Source organism: Suricata suricatta, chromosome 17, assembly GCF_006229205.1.
Source record: "Suricata suricatta isolate VVHF042 chromosome 17, meerkat_22Aug2017_6uvM2_HiC, whole genome shotgun sequence".
NCBI lineage: Eukaryota > Metazoa > Chordata > Mammalia > Carnivora > Herpestidae > Suricata > Suricata suricatta.
Window position 1 is genome coordinate 44,481,779 of NC_043716.1, and position 13,935 is coordinate 44,495,713.

At 47.3% G+C, this 13,935-nt stretch overlaps 1 protein-coding gene and 1 long non-coding RNA gene across 6 annotated transcripts in view; one reads left to right on the forward strand and one right to left on the reverse strand.

Moving 5' to 3' along the window:
- PECAM1 (platelet and endothelial cell adhesion molecule 1) overlaps positions 1 to 12,707 on the reverse strand; it is a 72,921-nt gene extending 60,214 nt beyond the window's left edge. The window contains exons 1-4 of one of the 5 annotated variants that reach the window (XM_029926950.1): positions 12,453 to 12,707; positions 10,139 to 10,219; positions 7,208 to 7,303; positions 1,119 to 1,238 (exon numbers count right to left, since the gene is read on the reverse strand). In XM_029926950.1, coding sequence (XP_029782810.1) covers positions 1,119 to 1,153 — 35 coding nt within the window. In that variant the 5' untranslated portion in view covers positions 1,154 to 1,238; positions 7,208 to 7,303; positions 10,139 to 10,219; positions 12,453 to 12,707. The remainder of the gene's footprint in view (positions 1 to 1,118; positions 1,239 to 7,207; positions 7,304 to 10,138; positions 10,220 to 12,452) is intronic. The other 4 variants (XM_029926949.1, XM_029926951.1, XM_029926952.1 and 1 more) reach the window with 4 other exon arrangements.
- LOC115281556 lies at positions 8,628 to 11,128 on the forward strand. The gene is made up of 3 exons (XR_003904375.1): positions 8,628 to 8,802; positions 8,961 to 9,126; positions 10,879 to 11,128. It is a non-coding gene; the product is annotated as an uncharacterized LOC115281556 (long non-coding RNA).
- Positions 12,708 to 13,935: the final 1,228 nt, after the last annotated feature.

The following is a 13,935-nucleotide window of genomic DNA, read 5'->3' on the forward strand; positions in this document are numbered from 1 at the left end:
AACATGGGGCTCAAACTCATGAACCGTGAGATCATGACCTGAGCCGAAGACAGACATACACTTTGATTTCTCTTGGGTAATACCCAGGGGTAGAATGCCCAAGTTATATGGTAGAAGTATGTTTTAACATTTTAAGAAATTGCCAAACTGCTTTCCAAAATTGGCTATATACTAGTTCACGTTCTCACCAGTAAGGTAGGAGAGTTCCAGTTGTTCCACATTTGTTACCAACTCGGTCCGTGGGCTCTCCAAGGAATAGAAATTTACTAGCAGCCAAACTGGAAGCTCCAGACGAGACCTTTATTGGGGTTTATGCTGGAGCTCAAGGGAGACAGCACAGAGGAAAGGTCTTCATGCTCGCTCTCTGAACAAAGGCTGGGGAAAGTTTTTAAAGAGGCTGAGGAGGGTAAGGAGTGCCGCCAGCAGGTACAGGTGGAGAGGGATACAGGAAGTTGGGCAAGCAGGTGCGATGGACAGAACCTGCTCTGCCATGCATGGCATCTTAAATCTCCACGGGGCTTGATTTTCAGTATTATAATGAGGGGCAAAGTCTGTGAAAGTTCAGTGCTGGGGCCCACCCTAGTGCGGACTGCTTTGGTTCAGTCTTCACCAGTCTGAGGGGTGGAGTCCCTCTGGTAAGCAGCCTCCTTCTGCATTCCTGCAAGATGTGCTTGTCAGAGGCACTGGCTCTCAGCTATCAAGGGACGCTGCGTTTTGAGTCTGAATTGAGGGCCCTGGAGTCCAATCCCTGCTCTGTCTCCATTTGGGCTATTCTAGGCCCTTCTTCCTTCCCTGTGCATTTTAAAATCAATTTCTCTGGGCACCTTTGTGGCTCAATCATCAAGCCTCTGACTTGGGCTCAGGTCAGGATCTCACAGTTCTTGAGTTCAAGCCCTGCATCAGGCTTTCCGGGTGCAGAGCCTGCTCACCATTCCGCCTCACTCTCTGCCCCGCCCCGACTTGTGCGCGAAGCGCGCTGCGCTCTCTCTAAGTAAATAAACTTAAAAAAAAATCTACTTCTCAATTTCTTTCTTAAAAAAAAAAGCCTTTGGAGCTTTTGACTGGAATGACATTGAGTCTGTAAACCAGCTTGGGGAGAAGTGACATCTTAGCCTTACCGGGTATCCTGGCCCACGGACACGGCACCCCTCATCACAAACGGCAACGTTTTTGTAGCTTCCAGTGTGCTTTTCTTTATAAACCTGTGTCTTTTTTAGGTTTGAAGTCATGTAAATGACCTATTAAAAAATCAAAGTAAGAAATTAAAGTCTAAAATGAAAAGCTGTGCCGCAGGTGCTGGAAATAATTTGGAATGACTGTCCTGCCCAGCCCACCCCACCCCTGCCTGGACAAAACCGCAGGGTGACTTGTGCTGAGGCCCCAGAAGCCAAGTCAGTATGAAGCGGATCCTTCGCAGGAGAGGATCCCCTCCCCCACTCTCTCTGGGTCTGTCTCCCTCTCCTTCTTCTGTGGGAACTACTCTTTCTAGTTCTCCTGGCAATCTCTTCCTCCTCCCCACCCCGCCGGGGCTGTGATGTAAGAACTGGAGTGCATATTCGCCCTCATTTATTTTATCCATCGAGAAGATGATCATGTCCTTTATTCTTTATTTGTGAAGTCGGAATGTCTTATTAAAAATTAAAAATATATAAATGAAAATTTCCTAGTTCAGCTTTTTAAAAATCATCAAGTTAGGGGCGCTTGCCTGGGTGGCTCAGTCCGTTAAGCCTCAGACTTCGGCTCCAGTCATGATCTCAGGGTTCATGAGTTCGAGCCCCACAACCGGCTCTCTGCTGTCAGCACGGAGCCTTTCTCAAATCCTCTGTCTCCCTGTTCCTCTGCCCCTCTCCTGCTTGCAAGCTCCTTCTCTCTCAAAAATAAATGTTAAAAAAAATCATCAATTGAGTGGCTTTTTATATGTGTATGGCCCTCAAATATCTTTCCCCTTCCAGCCCTTTGTGGACTCCATAAAAAAAAAGTTCCCCAAATTATTTTAGCTGTTTGGTAAGTAATTAAGAAACTACATTTCTCCTTACAGCACTGGTCCCTTCTTCCCCCTTCTTGGTGAAATGAAACTGAAGAACAGAGTGGTTTCTACATCTATGTTCTGCCTTTGAATACCAGGGCGATCTCACAAATCTGTAACACAGCAATTCATCAACCACAAGAAATAAAAACTGCCTGCTGTAATAATCCTCAGGAAGGGCTTTTTCCGAGAAGCGAGGCGTGGGGTAGGGAAGGAAGAGTGGGTGTGGAAAGAGATGGGGGGAGGAGCAGAGAGAGATAGGGAATCCCAAGCAAGACTCGGCACTGTGAAAGCAGAACCGGAGGCGGGGCTGGATCTCGTGAACCGAGAGGTCATGACCTGAGCCAAAAATCAAGAGTCAAGAGTCGGATGCTTACCCGACTGAGCCACCCAGGCGCCCCAACAAACATTTAATAAAAAAATAATAAAATAAAACAAAACCAAAATTAAAAAAAGAAAGACAGACAATAATAAATGTTGGTGAGGACGGAGAAGCTGGACTATTCCTGGTGGGATTGTAAAATGATGCAGCCACGCTGGGAAGCTTAAAAACTAGAGTTGCCAGATGGCCCAGCAGTAATTCATTTCATTCTTAGGTAAATACCCAAAGGAAATGAAAACACGTTTACAAAAATACTTGTACACAAAGGTTTATAGCAGCATTATGAATAATACCCAAAAAGCAGAAGGAACTCAAATGTCTATCAACTGATGAATGGATAAATAAAATGTGGTGTATCTGTACAATAGAATATTGTTTGGCAGAAAAAAAGAATAAAGGATTGATACCTGCTACAGTATGGATGAGCCTTGAAAACATCATGCTAAGTGAAATCAGCCAAACATGAAAGGCCGCATGTATATGATTCTTATTTATATGAAATGCCCAAAGTAGGCAAATCTGTATATGGAGAGGAGTAGCTTAGTAGTTTCCTAAGGCCGGGGGAGTTAGGGGGAAATAAGAGTGACTATGAATGGGTAGGAGGGTTCTTTGTCGGGGTGATTCAAAAGTTCTGAAAGATGGGGTACCTAGATGGCTCAGTCAGTTAAGCATCCGACTCTTGATCTCAACTTAGGTCTTGAGCTCAGGGTTGTGAGTTCAAGCCTCACATTGGGCTCTGGGCTGGGCATGAAGCCTACCTAAAAGAGTAAGTTCTAAAAGTTGAGTGTGATGATAGTTGCACAATTCTATCAATAGACTAAAGACTATTGAATTGTACACTATAAACAGTTAAACGTTATGGTGTGTGAAATACACCTGCATAAACTGTTATTTTTTTACAAAGTTTTATTTAATGTTTACTTATTTGAGAGAGAGAGAGTGTGTGTGTGTGTGTGTGTGTGTGTGTGTGTGTGTGAGCAGCGGAGCAGCAGAGAGAGAGGGAGACACAGAATCTGAAGTAGGCTCGAGGCTCCGGGCTGTCAGCACAGAGCCTGACATGGGGCTCAACTCAAAGACTGTGAGATCATGACCTGAGTCGAAGTCAGACGCTTGACTGACTGAGCCACCGAGGGGCCCCTGTGTGAGCCTTAAGAGCTGTCACCCCTATTAGGCTATCAGCTCTGTGAGGGCAGACATGGGACTGTTGGGCTCACTGCAGTGTCCCTGTAGTCAACACAATGCCTGTGACGTAGTAGGCCCTGCGTAAATATTTGCTCAATGAGTGAATGTGCTGGAGCACAGCTGGGTTGTAAAGAGTCATCATGTACAATGGCGACGCATGGGTCATGGCAGCGGATTTGCTCTCCATGGCTGGCCTCAGGCTGATAGAAAGGCCGTGGGGGGGGAGGGGGCCCTAGCCGGATGAGGCAAGATACAGCCCTGAGGGGAGGGCAGGCCCAAGGCCCCAGTGGAGGAGGCCCACAGGAGTGAGGAAGCGTGGTCTGCAGGCTCTTGTGGGAGCGGTGGTTTGGGTTGGAAGTGGGCTGGGCGAGGCGTCCTGAGAGGCCCCTGGCAATGACCTCTGAGCCGCCTTGGTGGGGCTGATCCGATTTAGCAAATAAAAATGCCTGACCCCCACTTACAGCTGAATTTCACAAGAGCAACAAGTCATTTTGTAATAGAAGTACACCCCACATATTGCATAGGTCAGACCAGAACATGATTTGGTCTACGTGCAGTTCAGACCTACTTTATCTGTATCCTGGATTTTATCTGACAACTGTCACTCAGGACCCCCTCTGTTTCAGGCACGCTTATGCCAAAGTGGAGTCAGGTGCAGAAACACTAGAATGTTCTGGGGGCGGAAGCAGTGCAGTCCCCCATGTATTTCTTCTTCAGGTTATTGAGGGGACATGAGGGAAAACAGGCACTAAGAACCAGGAGGGCAGGAGGGGACTCGTTAGGAGTCCCCATCTAATCAAACAGCAAAGATGCACCTGCAGAGGGACAGCTTCTTCTTAGCAGGCACCCGGCTACACACCAGGTGCCGGGAGCCACATCGGCCTCGCTGGATGACACGGTCACGGCGAGGAAATGGCAGACGTTTGCACGGCTCCTGCCATGAAGCAAAACTGATATGTCCTATTATTGACTCGTATTGGGAATGGGACCACTGTTATTGATTAGGCCTCACAAGGTTCCAAATCAGACCGATATTCCCCACACAGTTACCCCATAGGAAAAAGCATATTCCTGCCCCTGCATAAGGGATTTTAGATCAAAACGCTGCAGATGTTTGCCAAAAGGCTCTTCTAATGAGCCTTGCAGACCTAAGACCAAAGGGGGGCTAAGAACACAAGAGTTATGATTAACTCTGGCCCGGAGAAGAAGAGCCTAACTCAGAAATAAGAAACAGACTAGGATGGACATAAGTTGCTACATATACCTTTGCTAATTGGAGTCACAAATACCCTCCCTTGTACTGACTTCAGTTATGAGGATGGATAAAAAATTAGAAACCCAGGTGCAAGGCCAACACACACAGGGCCCCCATTATGCTTACATCAAAGAAAGGGCTTTCTCTTGCAACTTGTTAACAAGCATTCTTTTTCTTGTGGTTAATGAGCTAGATAAAATAACTCCCAGCCTATCTATATATAATTTAATCTATGTTTTAATTTTAGCATTACTAACTTAAATAATATGTATATTATCCTGGTTTTTACTAAAAACATCTTGTTATTCTCTTGGTTGTAAAATTTACTTAACCTTACTGTAAGTGCATTACATGACTTGGTTATAACTTGTTAATTAAAAACAAAGTCATAATTATTAGCCAAAAACCAACCCGTACAAAATAAGATAGGTTTGTTACTTTCTTAATCTTGGGGACTGATGCCAAGAATAAATTGGGATGGTTCTACAAAAATACTTCTGTGAAACTTGTCTCTGTCCACTTTTGATGATTAAAGCACCTTATCACTAAGAGTTAGAAGCTGTAAACAATTTTTATTTTCTGATGTCAGGTTATTGCTTACCCAATAAAGAAGGACACCAAAGCAGACTGAACAGAGATGCCCGCCTGGTGACCAAGGAGGAAACTCGTGGCTCTCTCATCTCTCTCGTGCCGACACCGTCCATCCTTTCAGGGACCCCTGGCCCTGCCCTCCAGAGGTTTGAAGGCTGATTTATCAATAGATTGTTCAACAAAGACTCAGGCATGCTAGGAGAAGCTCCCCCCAGAAGACAGAAAAAGAGAGGTGGCCTTCCTGGGTATTACTCTCCAGTTCTCCCCATCAGTCTAAGGTGGAAAAACGATATCTACTTCCATGACCAGTGCCTTTATCCATCTTCTTGACAATTGGGAATGGTACCACTGTTATTGATTATTGATTGATTTATCCTCTGACTTCTTCCCAGTTTTGAATCATCCACAGAGAGCATCCCAAGCAGGCTCTGCACTAACAGTGCAGGGGCTTGATCCCAATTGTGACCTGAGCCAAAATCAAGAGTCAGATGCTCAACCGACCGAGCCACCCAGGCGCTCCTGAATCATCCACGGATTTTCTCAGGTCAGCAGTGTTCTCATCCAAGTAATTAACAAAAATATTCAGTAGGTGAATGAAGACAGGGCCCTATGGCACACAACAGGAGATTTGCCCCAGGCTGATCTTAATGAAAATTCTTTTGATATAAATGTTCAGCAAGCCGCAAGTCCCCTCCCTCTGCTATCATGCATCCCACACATCTCCATGAGGACATGAGCCTTCCTGGTGATGATGTCATAGGTGCCTTCATCATACCCAAAAGTACTGCAACCGATACATCCATTAGAGGGTGACCACTGTCAATACCATTCAGGCAGCAGTTGTAACAGTAACAATAATAAATAAGGGAATACATTTTTGTCTTCACTCTCCTTTTGCTGACCTTTCTATCCAAGACGAAATAAACTTTGCTAAAATAAGAGGAAACCCTAATTGGTTTATCGTAAGTTCAAGGAAAAAATTACCCTGCCAGGAACAACTCCTTGGGGAATGTGTGCAGGGGGGTGGGGAATGGTCATGATCTATCTGGAAATCAGGAGAACGAATTTTAGATACAAAGAGTGACTTTGGTTTAAAGTACAGGCCGTTTCCAGCTTATCATCAGGTTTTGACCCAGAAGTTTGTTTGTAAGTTGGCTGTTGAGCAAATACTAAATGTACTCAAAAAGCAGGCTGACAAACACTGATTAGGTTCTCTGCTCAAGCCCGACAAGCCCTTTATTGGCAATGAGGCTGAGATTATAAATGAGCCCACGTTTCTTCAAGCTCCCAGCTTTGAGCCCGTCACTATCGGGGTGAGTCTGGGGCAGTTTCCCTTCCCTGCCCAGGGAGCCAGGAGGAAGTCCCTGTGTGCAGGCATTATTTTTAAGCCCACTGTCTATAGCTTAAAGGCATGTTTAATGGAGTGTAGTCCCCTCTTTTGGGGGACTTTCCAGCAGGCACGGTGTCCCCATCAGGGCCTGGAGAGTTCCACCTCTATGAGTGCCAGACCCTCGTTTCCCCCTGGGAAAAGGTGGCAGCCATTTCTCCAAACTGTCTTCTTAAGCCTAAAGCCTTTGGCTCTAGAAATCCATCCTTCTCCTCATATTTTACTATTGGAGACCGAAGAGCAGTAGCAGAAAACACAGAAGGTAAGAGAGGTAAGAGACGGGAATGTTGGACACCAGCCCCTTAGAGTCTGTCCTCTTGCAGACACAGGTGGTTGGGGAATTAAGAGAGAAAAAGACTTGAAAATATTTAAAACATTACCCACCAGGGCGGCTCTTGGTCCAACGTGTGTGTAGCTCTCGGTCCAACTGCTCATGACCACCCATCACCTCGGTTTGAACAGGAAATCTGGTTGGTGGAGCTGCGGAGAAGGCAGAGGCCGGGAACCCCGTGAGCCTGGGCCACACGGGTGTTCTCTATTCTCAACCAATCGTCCGTCGCTGCCGTGAGAGGAACTAGGAGCTCCTGCTAATATAGTGCCTCTTAGAGGCTTCTCCTTTCCACTGTTTTGGCCAGACAGGTTTGTGCTATTCCCGGGCTAGGCCTCCGGGTGTTGGAAGTGCGAGGGCAACCTTGTTCTCTCCTAGTATGTAACCAGAAACCCCCAAACTGTCCCGAGTTTAAAAGCAAGGGAGATAGGGTATCCTCAAACCAGAGGTCACAGGGGTCTTGCCATCCACCCTCTGTAAAACTCCGGCAGAATATTTATTAGGTATGTAAAAACTTCACGTGTGTCTATGCATCCCCTACGATCTTTTCCTAGCAAGTTAAGATGGCTCATAGCTCAGTAAAGAAGTGTCTACAGCTTCAACAAAGTCTTCATTGAAACAAACAAATGAAATTATGGAGAGGGCCCAGATCTCAGCTGTTGAGAGTTTAGGGAAGGGTGGAGGCTGGGCCAGGCCTAAGAGAGCCACCTGTGAGGGTCACACCCAGGAAGGGTCAGGGCAGGTGTTAAGGGCTAGACCCGGCCTGGGTCATAAAGCAGGCAGTCCAGGAGGAGCGCCCAGTGCAAGGACTGAGAAGAGATGGGTGCAGAGCACATCAGAACTCTTACAGGCATCAGCAGTGGGCACTCACGCAGCCTCCAGGCAAGAGCTGGAAATGCCCAGAAACCGGCAAGGCTCTTCTCAAAGTCATGACAGGGCGCCTGGGTGGCTTGGTAGGTTAAGCGACTGACTTCGGCTCAAGTCACCATCTCACGGTTCATGAGTTCAAGCCCTGCGTCGGGCTCTGTGCTGACAGCTCCAAGCCTGGAGCCTGCTTTGAATTCTGTCTCTCTCTCTCTCTCTCTCTCTCAAAAATAAACATTAAAAAATAAATAAAGTCATGACAGTCACACCTGGTTTCTTTTGTTGTCAGGGTTACTAGATTGTCAAAACCATAAAAATCTGTTAGGTGCAGGGTTCCTGGATTTCAGGGAGACATCTAACCAGGTCCATCCTGGAGTCCTTGTGGAGAAGTATGTGCAGTCTCTCACTTGTGGGACAATTAAATCAGAAGAGTTTTTAATTAGGAACGCGCGGGTGGCTCAGTCGGTTAAGCGGCCGACTTTGGCTCAGGTCATGATCTCACAGTTCATGAGTTCGAGCTCTGTGCCGGGCTCTGTGCTCTGTGCTGGCAGCTCAGAGCTTGGAGCCTGATTCAGAGGCTGTGTCTCCCTCTCTCTCTGCCCCTCCGTCGTTCACACTCTGTCACTCTCCCTCAGGAATAAATAAACATTGAATACAAACATGTTACACCTCTGATCTTAGTTCCCAGAGACCACTAAAGCAGCTTGATGCGGGGCTCGAACCCACCACCCATGAGATCATGAGTCGGACGCTCAACATACTGAGCCAGCCAGGCGCTCCAGTGAAGGTTTGTAAAGACAGCTGGGGGAGGGAGGGAGATGTTTCTAGAGGGCTGTGGAGCCTCCTGTGGGGTGATGTTGGGCAAACAGCCTCCGGCAAGAGGGCAAGTGTGCAGACCAGTGGCCCGGGGAATCCAGCAGCCACGTAATCCACTCCTCTCTCTAGGGGGAAAGTGCGCGTCAAACATCTCTTCATCTTACTGACAAACAAGCTACTAAGAAGGCAAATATTTGTCGAAACCAACGCCCAGTGGGTCAGAGCAGTGTTCCTGCTGATGGCCAGGGTTAAAGACAAAGAGAAAGGAAAGAAGAGAGCTGTTGTCATCGCGAAGGTGAGTAAGTGGCCCCTGTTGCTTGTGCGCTCGGATCACAGTTCTGGCTCGATGCCAGGAAGGGCCGTGAAGTTGTTCACGGAGCCATGAACATGCATCTGTGTCCCGCTGCAGAACGTGAGCAGATCTGTCTGACCACTGGAACAGCAAGCCTGACAAGAACCAAAACAAAAGGCAAACCAAAATGTAGCCTAAGAGCTCACAGTCTCACGTGGTGCCAGGGAGGGTGGCAGAATGACAGGAGACCCAGATGTGATACACAGAACTCAAGAAGAGAGGAGCCCATCTGGGAGTGAGAGTGGCAGGGCAAGTCTGATTGGCTGACGTTGGGAGGGCTGGCCTGGACTTGACTTTGAGGGAGACTTTCTCTGGGGAGTGGGATTCTCCCCTCTTAGTCCCCCTTCAAACAACCTTCAGTGAAGCTTTGCATTATCTTAAATTGACTTGGAGAGGGGTTTCTGCTAATTGACTTGGAGAGGGGTTTTTCAGGAGAAAAACAAGACTCTCAGAGAGGTTAGTACACTTGCCCCAGGTCTCACAGCCAGTTTAAGTGGTAAAGTCTGTTGGAGTGTTGGATGCCCGACTCCAAGGCCTTAACTCCTTGCACAAATGCCTCTAGGGAAAAAAAAAAAAAACATTTCAGGGGCGCCTGGGTGGTTCAGTCAGTTAAGTGTCCAATTTTGGCTCAGGTCATAATCTCACGGTTTATGAGTTCGAGCACCACATCGGGCTCTGTGCTGACAGCTCAGAACCTGGAGCCTGCTTAAGATTCTGTGTCTCCTTCTTTGTACCTGTCCCTCCTCTGCTCATGAGCGCTCGCTCTCTCTCTCTCTCTTCCTCTCTCAAAAATACATGTTAAAAATTTTTTTAATTAAAAAAAGAAGAAGAAGAAAAACATTTCAGGGCTTCTTGAAATGTCCCACAATAGGAAAATCTTTGGCTTTGAACAAAGACCAAAGGGGTTAGAATGTGAAAAAGGCAAAAGAACACAGAGTCTGAAATATTTATTTACCAAGGTTATTCTAGGATGTAATCCTTCAGTTTGTTCTATACAACTGTCTTCATGTTTCCTGTTTCTTTAGAGCTTCATTACCTGATTAAACAAAATTAAAATAAATAGATGCATACAAATAAAAAAGGCAGCCAAGCTGGGGCATGAGAATATGCACAGGAAACAGTGCTAAAAGACAGACATGAGATTCATGTGATTTAGGACCAAGCTGGGAGTCTGTGTAGACATTTCTAATATTGAGAATGTGAGGACACAGGGGGCTTTCTAAATGGGTCCGTCACAAACCTCAGTGATCTGCTTTAATTAGAGCTGTTTACTTTTTTTAAATGTTTATTTATTTTGAGAGAGAGAGAGAAAACGCATGAGCCTGAGAGCAGTGAGAGGGGGAGAGAGAATCCCAAGCTAGATCTCATGAACCATGAGATCTAATGAGAGCAGTTTAAAAAGACACCATTTGCCTAGAGAAAGAAAAAGCATGTTGGACACCTGGGAAGTTCAGTCAATTAGTGTCTGACTCTTGATTTCAGCTCAGGTCATGATCTCATAGTTGTGAGATCAAGCCCTGCATCAGGCTCCAAAGTGGGCATGGAGCCTGGGCATGGAATCCTCTCTCTGCGTCTCCCCTGCTGGTGCTCTCTCTCTCTCTCTCTCTCACTCACTCACTCAAAAAAAAAAAAAAGCATGTGTTCACACAAATATCTGTACGTGAATGTTCACAGCAGCTTTATTTATAATTCCAGCTTTTCCAAAAAAGCTGCAATCAGCCCAGAGGTCTTCAGTGGGTGAATGGTTAAACAGCGGTATATCCACACTATGGAACATCCTTCAGCAATAAAAAGGACCAAACTATTAACAACAAACCGAGCGAATCTCCAGGAAAATGTGCTGAGCGAGAAAAGCCAATCCCCCAAAACGTGATTCTACATCCACGACATTTTCAAAGTAACAAAAATTTTGAAGTAAATAAATACAGTAACAAAATGTTGTGAATGGAGGGCAGATGAGAGGCTTCCAGAGGTTGGGGGCGGGGACGGGGCAGGAAGTGTGTCTCTATCTGGACTGTGGTGGCAGATCCACGAGGGCACAGGGGTGACGAAGCTGCACAGAATCTGACACACACAGACACAAAGTACAGGTGAAAATGGAGAGATTAAAGAAGATCATGGGTGGCATCAATGTCAAAGCCCTGCTCGTATATTACAGTTTTGCAAAATGTTACCTTTAGGAGAAACAAGGCAGAGTACAGGGTTTTCTCTTCATGTTTCGTTACAAATGCATGTGAATCTACTATTATCTCAAACATAATCTCTGTTTTTAAAAAAACAGACCAGTTCCCTGTCACTGAAGGATTCAACCTCTGGTTGGCCGCTCTCTGGCCTGGAGTCAGAGGCCCCTTTGCCCTCTAACCCCCCAGGCGTCCTGAGGTCTTCTGTGGAGTGACTCCCTTAGGGGTGGTGACAGGGAAGCTGAGCATTACGTGAAAGCCTGCCATTTCTTCTTCTTCTTCTTCTTTTTTTAAGTTTAACTATTTCTTTTCAGAGAGACAGAAGCAGTGTGAGTGGGGGAGGAGCAGAGAAAGGAGAATCACAAGCAGGCTCCGCTCAGGGTTTAAGCCCACAAAACCTCGAGATCATGACCTAAGCTGAAACCAAGAGTTGGACGTTTAACTGACTGAGCCACCCCGGTGCCCCGAGAGTCCTCCATTCCTGCTGGTCTCATGGGCACAGGGCAAATCAGGGAGAACACGAACGCTCTCCTCCAAGCGGCTCACTTTCTTGTACTAAAAGGAAGAGGTGATCTGAGCTGCTTTGAAAGCATTTGGCAAGACCACGTCTGTCACCATCTGCTTCTCCCTCACGCTGGGGCCCTCCTGGGGTCTAGGGGTTCAGGCCATTCCACTGAACAAAAACAAAACACGAATATTCACACTGCTACTTAGAACCTGGAAAAAACTTGGAAATCTTTCCCCAGGGTGACAAGGAACAAACATGTTCCAAATAATGGGACATTCTAGTTGGAAAGTGAACAGAAACATTTTGAAACCTAGGGAAGATCGTGAGGTTGAGGAGGTAAAGAAGGGGTTTTGAACTTCATTCTAGAGATGCACTGAAATGCCCCGGGTCCTAAGTGGAATGTCTCCCTCCCAGAAAATGTCATGATTACTTGCACCAGAAAATTTCCTCACGTGGACCTCTGGATCAGTGAAAGGAAAAATGTAAGGGGTCCTTAGTCCCTTCTTCCCCCATGGATGAGGCCAAAAGCCATCCCTTAGGCTGCCTTCCAGAGACGGTCCCTGGGATTGGCCATGACTTACCTGGGCAGTCAGAGAAGGGCTTGATGAGCCTGGCAGTGTCTCAGAAACTCCTTCCTGGCCAGGGAGCCTCCTTCACTGTCTCTGGGGTCCCCACTCATTGCTTGCCCTGTGTCCTCACATCAAGGACCTGGCACAGCGTGTGTGATTCCAAGCCCAGGGTGCCCTGAGCCAATGGCCTGAGCGCTGGGCCCACCCCAGCAGAGTCAGCCCTCACGGAGCCCCAGGTGACACCCCCTGAAACTCACGTGAATGTGGAAGTGATGACACTGTGTGCCTGCTCTCTGAATACCAATCACCCAGGCATTTGCATCTCCCCCCCTCCGCAACTGCCCTCCATCTGCAAAGCCTTATCCTCCAAGAACAGATTTCTGTTGGAAGGGGTCGTCTCCGTGAGTGGGTAGGCACATGCAGTGGAAGAGACCCTACCCTGCCCATGATCCCATCTGCCTGGCCCTTGTAGACAGGCTCTGCCCACACAAAGGGACTTTGAGTTCAAGTTCTCTGCTGCTAACACAATACTACCTGCGATGGCCTGAAAGTCCATTTTTAAAATGCAGCTAGGAAAGCTGGAGGAAGCTTGAAAGCCAGGGCCCCAGTTCAGCCTGGGAGGCTACATTGTTCTCGGGCCTCCGCTTACCCAGAAGGCCCCCACAACCCCCTGGGGAATCAAATGAGATTGTTTTTCCCAAGATCCAGCCCTTCAGGTGTGAGCCGCAGTTCTTGGACAACAGTTGCTGTGGCATTTCTGCAACAGGAAAGAGGAAGGAACTTCTGAGCTCTGAGCAATGGCATCAACAATGTGCGCCCCCCACCAGCAGCAGCGAAGAGGAAAAGAGCTCAGTTTCCATAGCGATAAATCACCAGGAAGCCAGCGAGGGATGGTCGTGGGCAGGAGGACTTTTCCCTTCCCCTGGCTCTCTGCAAACACATTCCCAGCGCCAGAGTTGGTCTGTTGCCTGGTGCCTCTCCAAGCTGAGGCTGCAGAACCACAGGGAGAGGGAGAAAGAAGAGGTGTCTGCCAGATGGAAATCCACACCGAAAATCCTCTGCTCCTGAGGCCACCGGGGAAGGGGAGCCAGCTCCCCGTAAAGGCATGCACGGGGCACAGGTGCCTGGACGACCCAGCAGACCCCGCATTGTGTCACACCTGGGTGGTCACATGCCACCTTTAGATCTCTTCAATGTATGCCACATCCGTTATTTGGTTTTGTTATCTTAAATCATGCCTCACACGACACCGTGCTCTGTTATGTAAGCCCCACAGCTCAGGGATTATTATTAGCCCTTTTATGACAGAAGAACAGACCTGGTGAGGGAGAGAGATGGGCCAGAGACAGCTCAGCCAGTTAAAACACTGGCTGAAATTCAAATTTAACTGACTGTCCTGGTTTGTTTTGTTTTTTGCCGAATTTCAGCAATATTTGTTTTTATGTCAATGTTTGCTATATTTTGTCAATACGTAGGGCTGTGCAACCATCACCAC